The sequence below is a fragment of the Abramis brama genome (genome assembly GCF_963993115.1).
Source record: "Abramis brama genome assembly, chromosome: 10".
Taxonomy (NCBI): Eukaryota; Metazoa; Chordata; class Actinopteri; order Cypriniformes; family Leuciscidae; genus Abramis; species Abramis brama.
The window spans coordinates 1,397,577-1,418,956 of NC_139972.1; the positions used below are offsets into that span (position 1 = coordinate 1,397,577).

At 38.7% G+C, this 21,380-nt stretch overlaps 1 protein-coding gene across 1 annotated transcript in view; it reads right to left on the minus strand.

The window, feature by feature from the left end:
- LOC311091345 (NACHT, LRR and PYD domains-containing protein 3-like) overlaps positions 1 to 21,380 on the minus strand; it is a 256,345-nt gene that overhangs the window by 220,194 nt on the left and 14,771 nt on the right. The window contains exons 3-7 of the mRNA XM_084127245.1: positions 13,035 to 13,131; positions 12,651 to 12,764; positions 11,877 to 11,981; positions 6,264 to 6,359; positions 4,314 to 6,041 (exon numbers count right to left, since the gene is read on the minus strand). Of these exons, the coding sequence (XP_083983371.1) occupies positions 4,314 to 6,041; positions 6,264 to 6,359; positions 11,877 to 11,981; positions 12,651 to 12,764; positions 13,035 to 13,084 (2,093 nt within the window). The 5' untranslated portion in view covers positions 13,085 to 13,131. The remainder of the gene's footprint in view (positions 1 to 4,313; positions 6,042 to 6,263; positions 6,360 to 11,876; positions 11,982 to 12,650; positions 12,765 to 13,034; positions 13,132 to 21,380) is intronic.

Sequence of the window (21,380 nt, forward strand, 5' to 3'; positions counted from 1 at the left end):
CTATGTGATTCTCCCTGACGCATCCAGCTCTGCTTGAACTGGATGCAACGTATGAGGTGTGGTTGAGGCTACACCTGTACGCATTTCTCGATATCTTTGCTCCTGGGAATTACTCTCATCCGGAGTTATGGATACTGTGGGCTCGGCCTCTGAGGGGGCCCAGCTCATAGATTCAGGTCTCTCGACTGAGGTCGTGGAGACCATACTCCAGTCTAGAGCTCCCTTCACGAGAAGACTGAATATGCATTGAATGGAAACTGTTCTCTGCTTGGTGCGGAGAACGCCTTCTGAATCTTGTTATCTGCCCTATGGTACAGTACTTGATTTCTGCAATGAATGTTTCTTTGCTGGGTTATCTCTGAGGAGAGATCCTTATTTCGTCTTCTCCGTGGTACATAGAGGCTAAGGCCTGCATGTACTTGGGTTTGCACCTGGTATGGTGATAGTCTTTCTTCACCCCTTGCCGGGTTGTATTCCTAGGTCCCTACTAAATTTGCGGGTCATTTGTGCTGCGGGTCTTCTGTCCTCCACCTTTATACCCCAGATCAGGAAAAACTTAATCTGTTATGCCCTGTCCGGGCTTTGGGTGCTTATATCCACAGAGCTGCCCTGTGGCGTATATATAAAAGCGTATAAAAGCAATTATTTGTCTGCTTCGGGTTACCTACATGTGAGATAGGTTGCCCTGCATCTAAACAGATAATGAGCAAGTGAGTAGTTGAGGCTATCTCACTTGCTTATGAAGTGGCCGGACAGCCTTCACCTTTGACTGTTCGGGCCCATTCTAAGAGGAGTATGGCTGCCTCTACGGCTTTAATTTCGGGAGTTTCCCTTTTTTGACATTTGTAATGCGGCAGGATGGTCTTCTCCGCATACATTTGTGAGATTTTATGACTTGGACCTCTCCACTCCTGGGGTCAAGTTGCTTGCTTCTTAGTATGCGCATGGTACTTCATACAGAACAGGCACATCGTCATTATGGCATAGTGGGTATGGGGTTCCCACCGCGTCTCGACGCAGCTCGAGTTCCCTTGAAAGGGAACGTCTCAGGTTACGTATGTAACCCTGGTTCCCTGAGAGGGAACGAGACGCTGCGTCGCCTTGCCATACTTCCTGCATGCCCTGACCGACTTGCTTCAGGCTTTTTCAGAAGCTAACGCGATCTGTGTCAGCGGGGCTGCCTTATAGTTTCCTGGTCGATGACGTCACCCGCCTATGACGTCTTGTCTTTCCATTGGACTGATTATACACGTGCTTCACGACGCAATCACGCAGGGCGTTCCCACCGCGTCTCGACGCAGCGTCTCGTTCCCTCTCAGGGAACCAGGGTTACATACGTAACCTGAGACGTTTTGAGGAATTCCCAATTCTTCGCACATATCCATACCTTTTCTTTGGTCGATCTTGATGTAAATCTTGTAATCACCGGTGGAGTTTTACCATTCTCTCTCCTCCCGATCCTATGGCTTACATCAATTTGAGAGCGAAGATCTTCCTCAGGGTTTTGAATGACGGCCTTGCAGAAGTCAATCACACGCTGTTTAATGTCTTCTCCTTCTTGCTCTGGCAGGCCATACAGCCTCACGTTCATCATCTGTGATCGCGCTCCATTTTATTCAGTCTGTCTTCCAGGCCTGTTATTCTCTTCTGATGGTCATCGCTTGCATTTTTAACCGTTGTTATTTCTGTTTTCATGTCTTGAACTTCGTTGAAGAGAAACTCTGATGATTCCTTTAAAGCTTTGATGGTGTCTGCAGTTTTCTTTATTAGGCCTGCAAGATTGTCCGTGTTCTCTTTTATTTTTTCAGCCACAAGCCTCACGATGTTATCTTGCAACTCGGAGAGTGTAGGTTCAACTTTTCCTTTCTTTGGACCTGGAGTGCACGGAGCTGACTCAGGAAGAGGGACAACTCCTCCGTCGGAATTAGTTTAGGAATGCATATCACCTGCTTTAACAACTTCCATAACATCTTCAGTCACATCACTGTTCTCAGTGGTGAATGAAACCGTCTTGTTTGCCTTTTTACCTTGATCTCTTACAACTGTGCTAGATAGTCTGTATAAATCAAACTCACTCTGAAAAGTGTCAAAATCGTCCTCTTATTAAGAAAACAATATAAAAATATATTTCCAGTTGTTTGCACAACATGCCTTTACAGACTCACATTTCTCCTCGAGGGCGAGCTGCTCGTCTTCATCATATAATCTAATCTTTCATCCTCACAGCACTTCAGTTATGTGGTGATGCGCTTTGAAAATATTGCAGGACAAATTAATTGTAATATTAATTTAATGATAAAAGTAGCCAAATAATAACAACAATAATGTAATATGCCCTGCGTGCCCGTCCGCTACGCCACTGTGAAGAGCTAAACGCCATCAGGAACGCCATCAAGGCCATTCACTGTTTTATCAACTTTGGCCGTCCACGTGACGTAATCTTCATGATCAGGAGGATCCGCTTGCAGCCCAATTTGTGTGACGGCGCAGACGGTGCGCATGTGTAGCAGGTGTGCATTAACAATATTTATTTTGTGATTCCACTTGCCATGACCATTTTTGGGTTTTCCTTATTCTTTCCGTCCGCCATGTTGATTTAGGTGGGGGGGTGCACACTTTGTTTCTTCCCAGTCTGCATGAGCATTCACAGCGGGAGGTCACGCAAGTTTATGTGCTGATTTAATAAGGCCGTATTTCTTGTAAACGATTGTTTCACACGTTATATTTGTGTAATTGTGACTTTAAATCCCTCTGTAATGGACACACTTATGTTTTATAAATTATTTTCTTTCTTTAAGTGGTTTACTTTACGTTAAATTTATCCTTTATCATTCACAGCGCGTTGTGCATTGCTGCACGAGTCCTCATATTCTGTTTGTTACTCCAGATGAAATAAAAGAGGATTGAAGGGACGAATTTCAGCATTCAGGAGTGATTCTTAGTTGACAACGCAGATAACACACACCGCTACACACACAACGGTCAAGTGAGTTTACTTTGAAAGGCTCGCGCACTCAACTGTAAATGAAGTTAACGGGTCCTTCTGAGGCTTGTAGACTCGAGTTCTCAGCATTAAACACTAGAATGAGACGCTCTAGTAAGTGTGCATGGCTACGTCACACATGTTCCCGCCCCACGGTCACGCCACACAAATACTATTAAAACTTCATTTTGGAAAAATACTTTATATTAAATTATCTTTATATTAACTGGCTTTTTTATTAATGCAATACAGTGAATGACAGCCGTCTGTGTCTCCCAGTGTCTTACATTATTGTCAGTTTAGTGTTCAGGGATTAATTTACACAGAAACAAAAGATAACATGTATGCCTTCATCTCCGAATACATTATTTGTATCTTATATGAGATTGCATCACTGTGACATCATTCATAGACATAATCTTTTTACTTTATACATTTTAGTACTCTGAAATTGGTTTTTAAATGTTTGAACAGTCATGTGTCGTCGCTGTTTTCTGCTCTTATTATTAGGCGTCAGGGCTTACTTAGACCCTCCACCAGAGCCTCAGTCAGTGGGGACTGTGTTCTTCCAAGATTTACAAAATCTTTTGGTCAGTCCAGTTTCTCTTTTAATGGATCGAGACTATGGAACTCTCTGCCCACTGACTTAAAACTGCAGACAGACATGATCAGCTTTAACAGAGGTCTCAAACAATGGCTGAAGTCAAGTCAAAGCTGCACACATGGTAATGCTGTATGAAATGTATATTGATGATGTGTATTGTTTACCTTCTTAAATATTGTATTGTGTACTGTTCTGCATTGTGTTTTGTATACTGTATTGTGTTGTGTTTTGTGAAATGTGTAGCCTCCTATGGACAAGTGTTGTAAATTAGCAGTTTTGCTATAACACTAAAAACAATGTATCTGGTTTGTCCAATGCTGTTATGTCCATATCAAATAAATAAAATATTTCATAATGAACTCAGATAAACTCAGTGCCGACTCGTTTTCCATCAGTTCTTCAATGTGAGCAAAGGATTGTGGGAGATTGAAGAACACGAAGGACACACTTGATGCATCCTTCAAAATGAGCAGAATTAAAGACACAAAATGAAGTCTGTCTTCAAAAGATCCTTCAAACTGAGACGGCCTTCAGAGGCGCTTGATGACGTGGCAGTCGAGATATGCAGCCTTACTAGGACACAGCCATGGTTTGAGAAACACCCGCAAATTATGTGAAATATCCCAGAAATCAATCTGTGCCCCGTGATTTAAACACCTCTGATCTCTGAGTTTCTCTTTGTACATAATGTTTTAGACTGTAATGATTGCACTCAGTGTTACTTACCGATCATTTCTGACTCCAATTAAGCTCTTCAGGTTAAACTCCTGCAGTGTCTCCTCTGAGGACAACAACACAAACACTAAAGCTGACCACTGAGACGAGGAGAGTTTCACATCACGTAATCCTCCAGAGCTCATATGAGGTTTAGCTTCGCTCACTAGAGAAAGATCACCCAGTTCATTCAGACAGTGAAACAGATTGATGAATTTATCTGGAGAGGGATTCTTACTGATCTTTTCTTTAATATAGTCAACTGTTTTCTCATTGTTGTGAGAGCTGTTTGCTGTCTGAGTCTTTAGTTCTTGTAAGAGACTCTGATTAGACTCCACTGACAGACCCAGAAGGAAACGAAGGAAAAGGTCCAGATGCCCATTTTTACTGTCTAAAGCCTCATCCACAGCTCTCTGATGGAGATCAGATAGGGAAACTGTGTCTCCATTAGTTGGTTTGGTAATCTGGTCAAACACATTGATGTTATTGTTGATAAAGGAGAGATGCACATATAGAGCTGCTAGATGTTCCTGAATGCTCAGATGAACAAAGCAGAAGACTTTCCCCTGACACAAGCCCAACTCCTCTCTGAAGATCTGAGTGCACAATCCTGAGTAAACTGATGCTTCTGTCTCATCAATGCCACACTCACTCAGGTCTTCCTCATAGAAGATCAGGTTGCCTTTCTCAAGCTGCCGATAAGCCAGTTTCCCCAGTTTGACAATCATGTCTTCATCTTTCACTTTCTTCTCATAGTCCTTCTCATGTTTGATGTTGGTCTGAATGAGCAGGAAGTGTGTGTACATTTGAGTGAGAGTCTTGGGAATCTCTCCTCTCTCTGCTTCACTCAACATCTTCTCTAGAACAGTGGCTGAGATCCAGCAGAACACTGGGATGTGACACATAATAAAGAGGCTCCTTGAGAACTTCAGGTGTGAGATGATCCTGTCGACCAGACTCTGATCACTGATTCTCTTCCTGAAGTATTCCTCCTTCTGTGTGTCACTGAAGCCTCGTACCTCTGTCACTCGATGGACACACTCAGAGGGGACAAGATCCGCTGCTGCTGGTCTGGAGGTGATCCAGATGAGAGCAGAGGGAAGCAGATTCCCCACAATGAGGTTCGTCAGCAGCTCGTCCACTGAGGCTGATTCAGTCACATCACACAACCTCACATCACTCTGGAAATCCAGAGACAGACGACACTCATCCAGACCATCAAAGATGAATGAAACTTTATACTTATCACTGGATATGTCCATTTCTTTAGTTTTAGGGAAAAAGCGATGAAGGAGATCTGAAAGACTGAGTATTTTGTCCTTCATCAAGTTGAGCTCTCTGAAAGCAAGTGGAAATATGAGCTGGACGTCCTGATTCTCTTTCCCTTCAGCCCAGTCCAGGATGAACTTCTGCACAGAGACTGTTTTTCCAATGCCAGCGACTCCCTTTGTCAGCACAGTTCTGATGGGTTTGTCTTGTCCAGGTAAAGGTCTAAAGATGTCACTGCATTTGATCGCTGTGTCCTCTGTTTCTGCTCTCCTGGACTGTGTCTCAATCTGTCTCACCTCATGCTCATTATTGATCTCTCCACTTTCACTCTCTGTGATGTAGAGCTCTGTGTAGATCTCATTCAGGAGTGTTGGGTTTCCCTGCTTTGATATTCCCTCATACAAACACTCAAACTTCTGTCTCAGATTTGACCTCAATGTGTTGAAGACTTCAGCAGGTTTAGAGTCACGGCTGTAAGATTAAAATACCACATTATTACACAAGTCAGAGAAGCAAATAGCCATAAATTACAAAATGGATTATTTGTTTGCTGTACTACGGGACACAGAGCATCATTGGGTTTCTGAAATGTTTAAATCATTAATCGTGTGTGTGAGTGATGTGTGTGTGTGACGTGAATTGCAACATCTAACATTAAACAACAACAACAACATCAAAAGTCCTGCATTTTACCTGAAACCAGGACACATGCTTTCATTAAAGTCTTGTGGTTGAATCACAGGCTTGAACACAGTTTTGTTTTTAACTGGTCTGGATTGAAGATTTGACCTTAAATCAGAATGAACAGGGTAAAGAATCAGACACACTGATATTGATGTAATTGTGTCATTAACCCTCTGGGGTCTGAGGTGTTTTCTGGGCCTTGGACGTGTTCTGACATGCTCTGACATTTGTGCTTATTTCTGTTACTTGTGACATTTTCATGGCTAAAGTCTGATTACACTGTATTCAGCACAAACTCTGCTACAATAATATATCAGCAGCATGTGTGTAAAAGTTTGTTGTTTTGAGATAATGACATTTATGCGTGGTTTGTGAAAATACAAAAAAAAATTCTCACTGAAATAAGGTCATGAAACCCATACTGATTATTTCTTCACAAGACTTTTGAAAATTGTATGACGTAGCCTAGAATATTTGCTCTAAAACTATGTGAAAATCACCCTGACTGCTCATTCAGATAAGACAATATATTGATTTAAAAAATTTACGACGTGTTTTGTGTAAAAAAAGCTTTATGCGGGAGCTCATTAATATGTAATATGTCTTTTCACACCTGAGAAAGACAAAGACCCTCCTCTAATGGCCCTATTAGGAGCTATCAGGCCCTGTCATTCTGAGCAACCTTGCACAAAGAATAAGGAGATTTAAAAAAGAATGGCTTTTAGATTTTTTGGATTTATTTACAACACAACATAATCGAAAGATACAAAACAAATGACAAAAAAGCACTCATTGAAAACAATTATCCAAAGACAGAGACCTTTGTTCTAAAAACATTGTACATACCTTTCATTTCCAAGGTGTTTGATTTTCACTTTACCATGTTCATGTACAGAGACTCATGTGAATGTTGAAGTCAGCAGGACTCAGTGGCATCTGGGCCCTGAAAGAAAAAAAAAAAAGTGAACATACTGATATCAAGAGAAACTATAGGCCTGCACGATTTTGGAAATACATTTTTGATTTTTCTGGTTAAAATTGCTTTTTAAAATTCACAGAATACACACACACACAAATGTTTCCAACAATATATAATATAATGAACACCATGTTTGTTGTGCCTTGTAGGCATAAGCTATGCGCAGTGCTGCATAAAATAATAATAACAATAACCATAGCAGCCTATAAATCTTCCAAAAGATTTCAGTATCAACTAAGCTAGAGAAAAATATATTGATTATCATATGTTACTTCAAATGTTTCCATTCGTTATGATGATATGAAATGAGATAATAGTAAAAACATGAAGCCGTTTGGTGCTTTTCAAACGCGATCGCGATCCAAAATATGATACATTCAAACGCGATCACGCTCAAATATAAAACATTATGGTTACCATATACATATCTACGTTTGAGCAGATATCCACAAACACAGTAACAGTAAACACAGGTCTAAATATTATAATATTCACCATATATCTAGCAACAGTTCAACTGCAATGTGAAATTTATGCAACAATAACAAACTAATATGTAAGAATTTCTTACCTTACATCTTTCTTGTCTTCAAATCGCGTTCTTCTTCTTCTGAGGTAATTCCAATGTAAGCTCAGGCGCGTCTTTCAAACTGACGAAAAGCAGAGACTTGTGAAGTGTTTTGGTGCTTTGTTGTTGAGGTAATGAGCGCGATCGCGTTCCATGTGGAGATTTGCATGTGAATATGTGACCCGTCACGGAAACCAGGGACTCAAGTCGGCAGCACAACTTTCGAGCAAAATGAGAAAGAAGCTTTTTTTTTCAAAATTTGTGATTTTCGTTTTTTTGCAGAATCTGTTAGTTGAGATCACGAAGAAGCCTCTGCATGTTTGAGATAGCAGTATTGGTATATTTAAAAGCGTACATTTTGAGGTTGAAATCGGCTTGTTTTTCGGAGATTCTAGCACGCAGTAGGGGCGTGTCATTGTCGGTGTGTATTTCCATACTGAATAAGCCGGCGTGGCTACTTATTATGCAGCGCTCTGGCCGGCTCTATCTGATTTCAAAATTCAATGAAGATGGACGCCAATAACATTACAATGTCCAGCAATCGATTTAAATAGTAGGTTACATGGAGTTTAATTTGTCGTTTAATGAGATGTAGCCTAATACATGTTGTCAGTGCCATCTAACGTGTATCTTAATGATCCAGTGGTAGAGCTTTCGCCAGCTGTGTCGGAGGGTCTGAGTTCGAATCCGCCCTCGTATAGGTTTTTTTTTCGTATAGTTTTTTTCTCTCATCAAAACGATTATGTTCAGCAGTGGTTGTATATCAAGCAGGGACACGCAAACGTTTGCATTATGTTTTGTGATATTAAACAGAACGAATAGGATACGCAACGGATTAAAGCGCGCGTCGAGTGAAGACAATGGGGTGTGTGCGCGAGCCACACGAGAAAACACTGCATCTGCGCCACTGATCGCAGCGGCAACGAGCACTTTGATCACTTGATTTAAAAAAAACACATTTCAGCTAGTATCTTATTTAAAAAACGAACGAAATGAATGCTATAGCCTACTAATAGCCTACTCATACTATATATATATATATCACATAGCACATCTTGTTTTTGATTTGAACATTGTCTAGAGTTTATCTTATTTTTTATTCAGTGTACACAAGAGTTGCCTATACAGTTTTATCGGTAGATGCTAAGAGACATTTATTTATATATTACCTGCAAACTTTATTTTTTATTTTTTCTTTGATGGCACATTTTCCTGGCCTTTCTGCTCCCCCCGTGCTTACAGCTTTACAGGGGGGTATGGCTTATCTAAATGAGATGTAAATGAGCCCTATTGTCACTCCCAGCAGGAGAAAGGTGAGAATCTTCAGACGCTGTTTTCTCCCCTTTGTGCGTTTTTGAGTGCCTACCTTTAAATGGCCATAACTTCTCCAAATATTATCAGATTTCCTTGTGTTACACATCGCTGGAAAGCTTGGAGACTACACTTTCAGAATATGTGAATAACTCAAAATGCCCCAGAACCGACATGTGTCCTTACTTTCCGTGACTGGTCACATATCTTTTGCGCGAGTGGGCGTGTTCAAATTAAAAATAATTAGGAAGCGTTTGAGAAGCTGGATATCTTGTTGGTTTTATACAAATTACTTAAACAGTAAATGATAATATTTGTTTTCAGTTTGAATCCGATCATTTAAAAGTACACACTTAAATGTTTATAAAGGTATATGGCTCATAAATGTGTGACCAGTATTCGCTTAGTTTTGTTTCAGTTTATAGACGTGCTCAAGAAAAAAAAGTTCACCGCGACGGAGAGGCAGAACGCACACCCTGTTTATTTTTTTTATTTTACAAAAGCACAATGTTTTGATTTGATTGTAAGTGGACACATACAAAAGTAAAAATATCACAGATTCTTTTTTTATATTTCTTTTTTCTGTATGACCATAAATGATGGAGTAATTTAAGTTTATAGTGCTACAATGTGGAGAAAATCCAGCAAAACGCGTCCGCGCGTTTGCCGACCTCAGAGGGTTAACTGAGTAACAGACCAACAGCTTTTACAGTGTGTGAATGTATTAACAATACAATACATAGAGCTTTACACATGAGCACAATGATGATCATTAATAGACTGAAACTTGCAGGATTTGAACTCATTAAACTGGTGTATATTAACCCTCTGGGGACCAAAAACGCGTCCGCGCGTTTTGCTCGTTTTTTTTTTTTTAGCAATGTAAAATAAACACTAAATGCTCTGTTAATTTTGATCTTTCATTTTCGTGTAATACATCAATCGATCCTGTTCAGTTTCTATTTTTTGTCTGTGTACTCACAATAAAAATAAAGTGTTTTGCTTTTTGCCAAATAAAGAAAAATTAACATGATGCGATTTCTGCACTCTCTCTGTCAGTAAACTCCAATTTGAAACGCGTTCGAAAATGATCTATAACTCCGTGAAAATGCAGTCAAACAGGCAAACAAACGCACAGGCATAAAGCTTGAGATCACATCTTTTAAATGAAGTAATTTATATAAAAAACAAATATTCTCAGTTTGTGAAATCTGTATTAAAAGAGAACGATTCCAGTCGAGCTCATTAGCTCATTCAAAAGTAATGTGACCACTCCCCGGAGAGCGCGTGCTATTCAAACGCAAATTCTGAGAACCATTTCAGACCTGTGAAACGCCCACATCAGCTGTAAACAAAGCGCCGCGAGTGAGGCATAATATAGCCTACCTTATGGAGAAAAGTTTCCTCAGAACAGTGCTGATATGAGGAGCAATAGATCCCGCTGAGGAGTGAGGTAGGCTGTTCTCTTTTCTCAAGTGTTAATGTGGAATAACGTTATGGAATAACATTAGTGTAGGCCTATGTAAACCGCAAAAAGATGAATCGCGTTTCTATAATATGAATCGCGTTTCTGTGAGATGAATGAAGGGTACATATTTGTAAAGACTGTTTAGCCTAAATATGAATCGCGCGTCTGTGTGTGAAAGAATAAACTGCTTTGCTATAGCCTACTGAGATGAGTAAAAATCGACTGAAATATGTTGAAATAAAATGTATTTGTATAAGCAACGTATTAAACTGCAAATTAACATGTATATGCCCTAATATTTCATAAAAACAACATTACAGTCAGACAAAGTATGAAAGACAACATTTTGTTGACTAGATTTGGGTACAGTTTTACTGTAGAATATACTGCCACATTAAATAAGCTTTTGTTTAGCAATTTCTGCTCATATCTATATATATATATATATATAATACTATTTTTGTCAAAAATAAAGTCATAGACTAAGATGTTAGATGTTCCAATGTTGGCTATATTCAAACTAATGAATACATGATAAAATGTAGGCCTATAATCTTTTTTTTTTTTTTACAAAGAAAGAGTACACTTGAAATATTGTTGAAATTGTAATTATTGTTGTAATTGTAACCTTTTTAATAAAATAGCAAAACATATTTACAAGATAGATGTAAGCGAAATCTTAAATGGTCAATATAAGTCTTCTTCTAAATATATCTTTTGTCCTTGCATTGTGGCTCAGTAAGTGTCACACCTGAATGAATGGCTCATTATGCAGAATGGGTGGGACATTGTATTCTCAGGTGTAAACCACTTCTCCTTCACGCTCCCCTCGCATATTGGCTTTCCAAGCAAAACCTGTTTTACACCATTTAAATCAATGTATTTTTTTTTGTGAACGATAAAGCAAGACTATTTTCACATCATTTTGAAGCCAGAACTCGAAGTGACAACATCCATTAGTCAAAAGTCTTGTGGACACATATTTAATATGTGTTTTGTGGTCTTATTTCAGCAACTTTCATTTTTATTTTTTCCAATAACCACGCATAAACATTATTCTCTTAAAAATACAAACATCTACATACACATTGCTCGCATATTATGGTAGCCCTGTTTGTGCTATATAGAGTGAATTTACACCTTTGCCATTAACATGTTTATAAATAACTGAAAAAGCACAAATGTCAAGGCATGTCAGAACATCTCAAGGGCCCCAAAAACACCTTGGTCCCCAGAGGGTTAACAATTTCATAAAAATCAAATACTATAAGCATTACTTGTATAGAAATTATATACCTGAGATCAGACTGTGTGTCTCCACTCTTAAAATGTCCTAGTTGATCCATAGAGCAGTTTCTCTTCATGGGTTTTGGTCTCTTCTGCTGGACTGAACTGTAAAAACTGTGAAGTAAATAAAAAGCATAGAGACGTATAAATGTTGTGCACTTTTACTGGAAACTTCTGTCTTAGGAAAGACCCCAGGGAGTGTTGGGACACTTTTGCTTTAGTGTCTGTAACTCAGTGTGTTTTGCACTTTTCAAAGTTTCAAACTTTGATTACACTTATTTGGAGAAATTAACTCACTGGTTTGCAAATGTTAAGCATGATTCAAAAAATGTATCAAAGCAATCGAAAAAACAAACTGTAATATTATGAATTCAAAACAGACAAATTAAAAACAACTATATAATTATAGAATGATTCAACATCAACCCCGATCACATGACTCTTCTCAACGGCACAATGGAGGACGAAGACTCAACCGACTAAAGAGACCAATGTTCAGCTGCGCTTTAAAGATAATCCACCTTACTGTACTCTAGTAACGGTGCTCTTGCTGTGAAACATCACTGTTCTGACCAGACACTGTGAAGCTTTCAACAAATCTGAACCAGCGGTTAAACAAATCCACTCAGTTTTACAACTACTCCATTATATAAAGGTGGAAAACAATCTCAGCTTACATTTACTTGATGTCATTGATAGTAATAGACTGACTGACTGAGATAAATTATGCGTCTAATTCAAAAGTGTCATACTATAAGCACATCTTTTATAGAAATCATGTACCTAAGATTAGGCCGTTTGTCTCCACTCTTAAACTTCATTGGCGGATCCATAGAGCAGTTACTCTTCATAGACACACAGCTGGACTCTGGGTTTGAGCTCTTCTGCTGGACTGAACTGGAACAGAGAACAGATTCAGTTTAATCCTTTAGATCAAGGTGTTCATTCTTTATGAGAGGAACCATATTAATATAAACATTCATCTTTCACCAAAAAGCACTTTGAGGAAACTTTATGATCTTTTTATTTAACCTTTCATATTAGTTTTAAAACAAAAACAGTCAAAAATAGGCAATCAAATATATTATTTTCTGTAAACTGTTCTATGATCTGTGAGATCTCTTTCTGAGATTTAACACAATATTTAACAGTGTTTGTTGAAAGTACCTGCATCCTGGAGGAAAATCTCCATCTCTGGATCCTTGTGAATCAGCCATGATGAAGATACAGGAGAATCTGAAGAGTTTGACCTCCTCCACTGACTCTGAATGAAGAAACATTCACACACTAAATCAAATGAAGTTTGGAAACGTAGGTTTCGGTAGGAGTCTAAACATTCAGTCCTGTCGATCATCATAACGAGCGTACACTCTAAAAAATGCTGGGTTATTTTTTAAACCCAAATGCTGCCAAATTTTGACTATGTTGCTGGGTTATTTTCTCCGTAATCAGCAGACAATGACCCAGCATTTGGGTTTGTTTTGGAAATTTTGACTGAGCGCTGAGCGCTGAGCGCTGAGCGCTTACCTTCTCGCGAGTCACGCGCTTTTGTCCACAGTTCAAATCACTACGTCAACAGGAGGACGAGAGGTTCAAGCAGGAGCGAGCGTAAAGGTGAGCATCCCTGTTTTATTAAAACTATCCTAACGTTAACTAACTTTAGTCAAAGAAGTCAGAAAGTCAACAAGAAGTTATGTTGAAATGAACTATGAATTATTGACGACGGACAAATGCTCTAGTCTAGATTTTGCGTCTGTTGAACTAGCGACCGTTATGCTAACGTTACGTTACACATAACATTCATTATTTTTACACGGTCTGTCATCAATTATTCCACTTATAACACGGTCACAATGTCTATGTACAGTTGTTGGTGTCTGTTTTATCTCCAGAAATGTTGCGGTTAACGTTACTTGACTTGGCGGTGTTGGATGGATGCACGTAACGTCACTGGCTAGTGGCTGGATATGCTAAAGAAGCTGTAAGTCTAACGTTACCTATTATTTAACTGTTTTTGTTAGTCATTTTCGAAAGGTAGCTTTACATAAAATATTTTATCATGCTGCAGTATGTTCTCTGTGTTTGGGTGCGTGCACCTTAGTTCAATTTGGCTAAGCATTTCTGCAGAAAACAGTGATGTCATCGTCCAGCTCAGTACAATTCTTATCAAAAACTGTCATTGTTCATTTGAAGTCAGTTCAGTGTTGCTTCAGTTACGTTCAGAAACTATGTAAAGATAAACAAAGTAGTTATACTGAAGTACAATTTGGTCTTAAACCGGCTCTGAAAAAGAGTCATTCAGTTCAATTCTCATCTGATATTGTCAGTGCAATTAAATCAATAATATTGTTGAAAATTAAGTGCCCCTAACTAAGCAAGCCAGAGACAACAGTGGCAAGGAACCCACACTCCATCAGGTGACAGAAGGGAGAGGAAAAAAAAAGACTAATAGACTAATACATTGGAATGAATGAAAAAAATATTCTATGAAATATCTACAGGTGATTTTATAAAATATTTTTTAAATTATTCACAAAATTAACATTTCTTCTGTTTAGTCTTGTGAATTAACAATAGTTAATTAAGCTGTTAAAAATTATTTTGTCTATTTATTTAATTTTTAAATAAGTAATGATTCATTAAAATTAGTTAAATATATATATATTTTTAATTAACTGGAGATTAAATTAATTTTAAAAGCATTGTATAAGACATGCTAACTTTGTAAAGATATTACTAATCAGATGTTTCCTTTTCTTTTACAGCAATGGACATTTTTGTTCAACAAAAACTCCTCAACTGGAATCTTGAGTGCCTCATTGAAAAATTGCTGGTAAATATGTGATGAACAATTTTGCATTTCAAATTCTCTTTCTTTGTAGGTAATCTTTTTTTCACAGTTGCATCCAGTGCCAACCCTAAAGGGCCGTACACACCAGGACGAATATCGGCGCGCGTTATTCGCCAGCGTTTTTCAACGCGTTTTTTGTGTTCACACCCAAGCGGTTTTCGCTGACGATGAGCCGAGTGAACATGCAAATTCATTCCCTGACATTAGATGACGCTTAATGTAAAAACAGAAATACCCCAGTACACAAGGTGCAATGCCACTCCATAATAGTTCTCTTTTATCAAGATTTTTGTAGTCACTGTCACGTTTGTCATATAGTTCTTTATGTTCCGACACCAACGAGAACAGCAGCTCTACATTCATCTTGCCTTGCATCTTCCTCGTCTTATTTCTTCCCGGCAGTGTAGACGCTACTTGCCGTATATCTTCTTCGCCGTTACGTATGTGTGCTCGGCAAGACCGTTTTGTGTTTGAGCGCCCCCAAGTTGTGTTTTACTGTAACTTCAGAAGCTCCAGACACGTGAGCAAAAGCAGCAATCTCATTGGTCGGATAGTTTTTGACGCGGCGCGTCAAACCAAAAAAAACAACCTGAGGCGTTTTTTAAAAAATGACGCTTTTACGCGTGGCGTTTTTCGCGTCAGTGTGCACACTCACATTAGCGCCCTTTGTTTAGGCGTTAAACGTCAGCGAATATCCCGCGCGAAATTCGTCACGGTGTGAACAGGCCTTAACCCTCTGGAGTCTGAGGTGTTTTTGGGGCCCTTGAGATGTTTTGACATGACCTGACATTTGTGCTTATTTCAGCTACTTACAACATACCATTGGCCAACATGTAATTTTGTTGTATTCAGCACAAACTCTGCTACAATAATATATGAGCAAAATGGATGTACATGTTTGCATTTTATAGAAAAAAAATATTATGCGTGGTTAGTATGTTTTGGGAAAAACATTGTCACTGCAATAAGGCCATTTAACACATACTGAATAGTTTTCCATAAGACTTTGGAATTACTATTCTTGTAGGCTAGAATTTTTTCTACAAAATGAGGTGAAAATCATTCTGACCACTCTTTCACAAACAACAATATAACGATTTTAATTTTGCATGTCAGTTTTTGTGTCAGCACTGCTGTATGCGTGGGCCATGAATATTAATGTGATTCACACCAGGGGTGTGACTAAAGACACTCCCCCCATGGCTAATGGGCCATCAAGGTGCTGTGAGGCAGCCTGAACAAAGAATGATGACCTAAGAATGATTCACTGATGAATAAAAAGTTAAAAAGAACAGCATTTATTCAAAATAGAAATCTTTTCTAACAATGGAAAGACTTAAAGTTATTACTATCACTTAATACATCCTTTCCAAAAAAGAAAGAAAAAAAGACCAAACTTTTGTTTTTTTATAAAAAAATATTTTTATTCAAAGAATCCTGAAAAAACTATTACAGGTTATAAAAAATATATATTAAGCAGCACAACGGTTTCCAACACTGATTTAAAACTCATTGCCGTTTTCTGTGACACACCACAGAGCTCTGTTATAAGTTGCTCCATAAACTCTTTATGGGACAAGTTACCATGTAGCTCTTTGTGCACAATGAAAGAGTTGGTGGAAGCAATGTCCAAGAAGTGTAGAAAAATCTTACTGTACCACTTCATGGTTATGTGCTGTGTTGTGTAGTACTGTATCAGCTGATCAGACAGGTCAACACCCCCCATGAGTTTGTTGTATGCAGTCACAGGTGCAGGACATGGAAATGTCTTTGTCCTCCATGTATCTTGTGTTTTCACCCTCATCTGCGCAGTGTCTCCTGTATAAGCAGAATGGATGGTTTTTGTCATTTCACACAAGAATAGGTAGGCTACTTTTATAGTATGACGATGTAAACACAATTAGGCTACATTTCATCTGTAAAATATTACGTCTATGCACTTACTCGGTATGATTTCTCGATCGGTATGATTTCTCGATCGGTATGATTTCTCGATGAGAACTGAAGGTTCACATTCCTAAAAAACAACATCAAAATAAAACTTTTAGCATACATTATACAAAGTAAACTGCTGAGCAAGTGATGGTTATGGACAAACAATGTATAGTTGATGGGCCATAGAACGGAGAAATATCTATTTATGGGCCATAGACCGCGTCACCGCGAGTATCTGTTGATGGGTATCCGCACGCATTTAGTGACACACGCAATGAACGGATCGTTCGCGAACGACACACATCACTACATTTCAAACATTTACACCTGTATTCACAAACATCTGTGCATAAGGCAGTATTGAAGCGTGTCATAGGCTAACCAAAACCGAGCATTTATATAAAAATATAATGTAGACAGTAGGCTATATCACATATTTTACCGGAGGCTGAAACATATTTGCACTAAATCACATTAGTAGATATTCGCAAACAAGCTACATTACACATAAATAAGTATTTTAGCATTATTTCAGTGTCATAACCTAATCAAAACTGAGTAAAATATATATGAAGTAGGCCTATATAAATTTAGCACTGAAAGGTTGCCTACCAGTCTAGTTCACATTTTAACATGTTTCTGTCTATTTATAGATGCATATACATGTACGATATTAGACTTAGTTCATGTTTTTACTCCAAACTCATTTCATAACATACATTTTAATCTGGCACGACCAGTTTAACATGTCTTACCTTAAAAATCTTCTCATCTTCAAATCGCGTTCTTCTGAGGTAAATCCAAGGTAAACAGCACAGCACAGCACAAGGTAAACAGCACAGCACATCTTCAAACTCGATGAAAAGCAGAGAGGAGTAAGTTACCAAAGTCTCTTATTCTTTGTTTTGAGGTGATGAGGGCGTTTACAGGTCTGCGTTCTGCCGCGTGGATCATTTGCATGTCAATCGCTCGTGCGCGCGTGGGTGTGGTCACATTATAGTTAATTAGGACGTGTTTGAGAAACTGTACATGCCGCTGCTTTCTTACGGATTACTTAAACAGAGAATATTTGTTTTTTATATAATTTACATATTTTAAAAATAGAGACTTCAAGCGTTGTATAGACATGTGTTTTAAGTCTGTGTGACAAACATTCGCTGAGTTACAGGTCATTTTCTGTCGCGTTTCAGAATGAGTTTCACATTGAGAGAGACGGCAGAACGCGCATCATGTTTATTTTTCTTTATTTGGCGAAAAGCACAACACTTTGTTTTTATTATGAGTATGCACAAAAAAAATACACACTTAACAGGATCGATTGATGTACAACACAAGCATATAAGATAAAAATTAATTGTAACCCACTTCAGAGTATGTACACCCTAGGTTCTTAGGAGCTGAGAAGTACAGTAATAACCAAGCAACACAGGTGTAACATTTGACATGTGTAAACTTTAGTTCAACAAAATGTTTCAACATTTCACAACAATTTTTGTTCACAATACCTATGGGCCCAAAATAAATTTAGAATAAAATAAAATAAAATGTCCTTTGTTTGTTGAAAATGTTCCTTGGAAATTTTCCTTAAGAATTCCAAAGTTAAATCCAGAATTCAAGTCAGTTAGTCAAAGGAAATAGTCAAAGTCAAGGGAAAATCTCATTGGTGCCGGTTAGTTGAACTGACACAATCCTACCACAGGCTTCCGGAATGCTGTGGTGGAGATTCACGGCTCATTGGGAAGGCTCGCCATCTATGGATCAATGGTTCACCTCGTATTTCAAGGACTGGAGCTTCTGGAATTTCTGCTCACCTCATCAAAAAAAGACCTGACCTGTATATAGAACAGGTTCAGTCCAAAATCAATTATATCAAATAGTTCTTAAAGTATTGTACAACATTATATTACTGTTAGAAAATATCATAGCATAGTTCACGTGAAGAAAACAATAGCTATTTTAACTATTTAAATCAGAATATACCATTTTAACCTTATGTCATTACAATGAAATGTAATTATAGGGACACATTGTACTAATGAACTTTTTCTTTCTGCTTTTAATCCCTTTTTACATAGGATTTTTTTTTAGATTTTAAATCAAAATAACGAAATACAGTTTTACTTGAAAACCCATTTATATGAATTTACAGCATTTGCTGATTTAACCACTTTAACTTACTTAAAATGACATTTTATATTCTTCTGTCTGTAACTTTAACCTTTAGTCACATATATATCACAAAGTAAAAAATGTTACAAAAGCATCTTTTTTGTAATACATACCAAATTAGTTTACATTTCTCCTTAAACCATGAAATAAATGGTCTTTTATCATGTTATATTCCTTCAAAACAACAGAAATGTTTGAATAATCACTAATTGAACTAGCATAGCTACCTCGTGGTTTTTCCACACACACAATCATTGAACACGTTAGCTTACCAAGAGAGGATCTTCAGTATGAAAAGCCAGGACAGATAAAAGCGATTTCTGGGTGGCTATCCAACTTCTAAAACAAAGTATACAGGTGTTTACATAACGAACTAAATCATATTTAACTGTCAGCAAAACAGACAGGTTTTCATACCTTTTATTCTCAGTTTTTCCAACTCGTGGGAGAAACCCGAAGCAGTGCTCCATCTGATTTTAGCGATGTGAAGCTAACGGAAGTATTTTAGCGCGCTACTTCCGGTTTCCCACAAAATAAAATGTATTTTTCAAAATAAAACCCCCATTACTCATAAACGTGAAGTATGGATAAATAATGATTATAATTGAATACAATTAACTGGTTAACCCCTTTTTAGGTGGGTTACATCCTCCCCCTCTTAATTAACATGAGTCCCTTCATGTTCGTACAAGGGTAGGGGCACCTTCAAATGTTTCAACCAAAACTTTGTTAAACTTTGTGGATAAGTAAACTTAGCAGGTGGCTTTCTCACCCTTTCAGATCTGCGTATTTGGTCAGCAGTCTGATTGTTAGGAGCATCAGGATCTGCTAGCTCAAGAGAACTAACATCTTGTTCAGCATTGTCCATTTCAGTAGATTGTCTCCGTTCAGTGTCTTTGGACTGTTCGACTCTCTCAGGAGTTGTGGTATGAGAGTAATTGTCCGGTAGGTCATGTTCCATTTCGGTAAGTCCACTCTCTTGTTCATTTTCAGGTTCCAGTTCATTTTGTGTCACTTCCGCTAAGTTTCCATTTTGGTTTGACCTCCGTTTTTCCACAGGTTGATCCAGAATTCCGGGAGGTACGTCCATAGGTAAGTTTTCAGATTCCTCAACCTTGGGGAGATTCTCCTTTGTAGCATTCGTGTTTGAACTCACATTGTTTGGTTGAATAATCCTTGTGGTTGTTTTGATTGTTGTGGGGCAATAACTCTGAATATAGTCATCATCACTGTCAGAGTCAGGGGTATTTTCCTCTGGAGAGACAGAAGTTTGCCTTGTTTTGGGTTTTGAGGCCTGCTTTGGCTTTGCCATTTCCTCATCCTCTTCAGATAGAAATCCACAAGGGAGCAGTAAATCGCGGTGGAGTGTGCGCAATGGTCCTTCCTGACCCTCAGGACAGACTATATACACAGGCATATCTCCCGCTTTCTTTTGTACAACATAAATAGTGGACTCCCACCGATTGGCGAGTTTATGTTTTCCACGAAAACGGAGATTGCGCACTAGAACTCTATCGCCTGTATCAAGTGTTGACTCCCTTACTCGCATGTCAAATCTGCGTTTGTTTTTGTCAGCGATTTTCTTTGCATTAGCGGATGCCAACTGATAACTTTCTTTCAAGTATGTCTTAAGGTTTTTCACATACTGCGAGTGAGACATGCCCGGATTGTTCTTAACTGGTAGTCCGAACGCAATGTCTATGGGCAGTCTAGGTTGGCGCCCGAACATTAACTCATAGGGCGAAAACCCGGTGACGTCACTCCTTGTGCAATTGTATGCATGAGTGAGAGGCCGGACGTACTCGCGCCACCTAGTTTTCTCTTTGTCCTTGAGCGTACCCAACATACTGAGCAACGTACGGTTATACCGCTCGACGGGGTTGCCCCGGGGATGGTAGGGGCTCGTTCTTACTTTCTTAGTACCGACCAAGACGCACAACTCTTTGACAACCTGTGACTCGAAGTCGCGGCCTTGGTCGCTGTGAAGACGTTCAGGGAATCCGTAATGGACAAAGAACTGTTCCCAAAGGCATTTGGCTACAGTTAGGGCTTTTTGGTCTCGAGTCGGAATAGCAGTTGCATATTTCGTATAGTGGTCAGTTATGACCAGAATGTCCTTGCAATTATGGCTGTCGGGTTCGATGGACAAAAAGTCCATACAGACCAGTTCCATCGGGCGACTTGCCTGTATGTTGACTAATGGTGCGGCTTTGTCGGGTTGGCTTTTTCTTTTAACGCACCTTGGACAGCTTTTAATCTTGGACTCAACATCTCGAGACATTTTTGGCCAATAAAAACGAGATCTGGTTAGCTCAAGAGTTCTTTCAGCTCCTAAATGGCCCATTTCATCATGTAAGCTGTAGAGCACGGGGTTTCTCAAAGTTTTGGGTAAGACAAGCTGGTAGATGGTTTTGTTGTCACACTGTCTTTTCCGATACAACAGACTGTCTCTTATCTCAAATCGACTCATTTCTTTGAGCATAAGCTGGAGTTCAGGACAGTTATTACCATCAGGGACAGGTTCTGCTGACTCACATGACTGTATGATTACACTGATT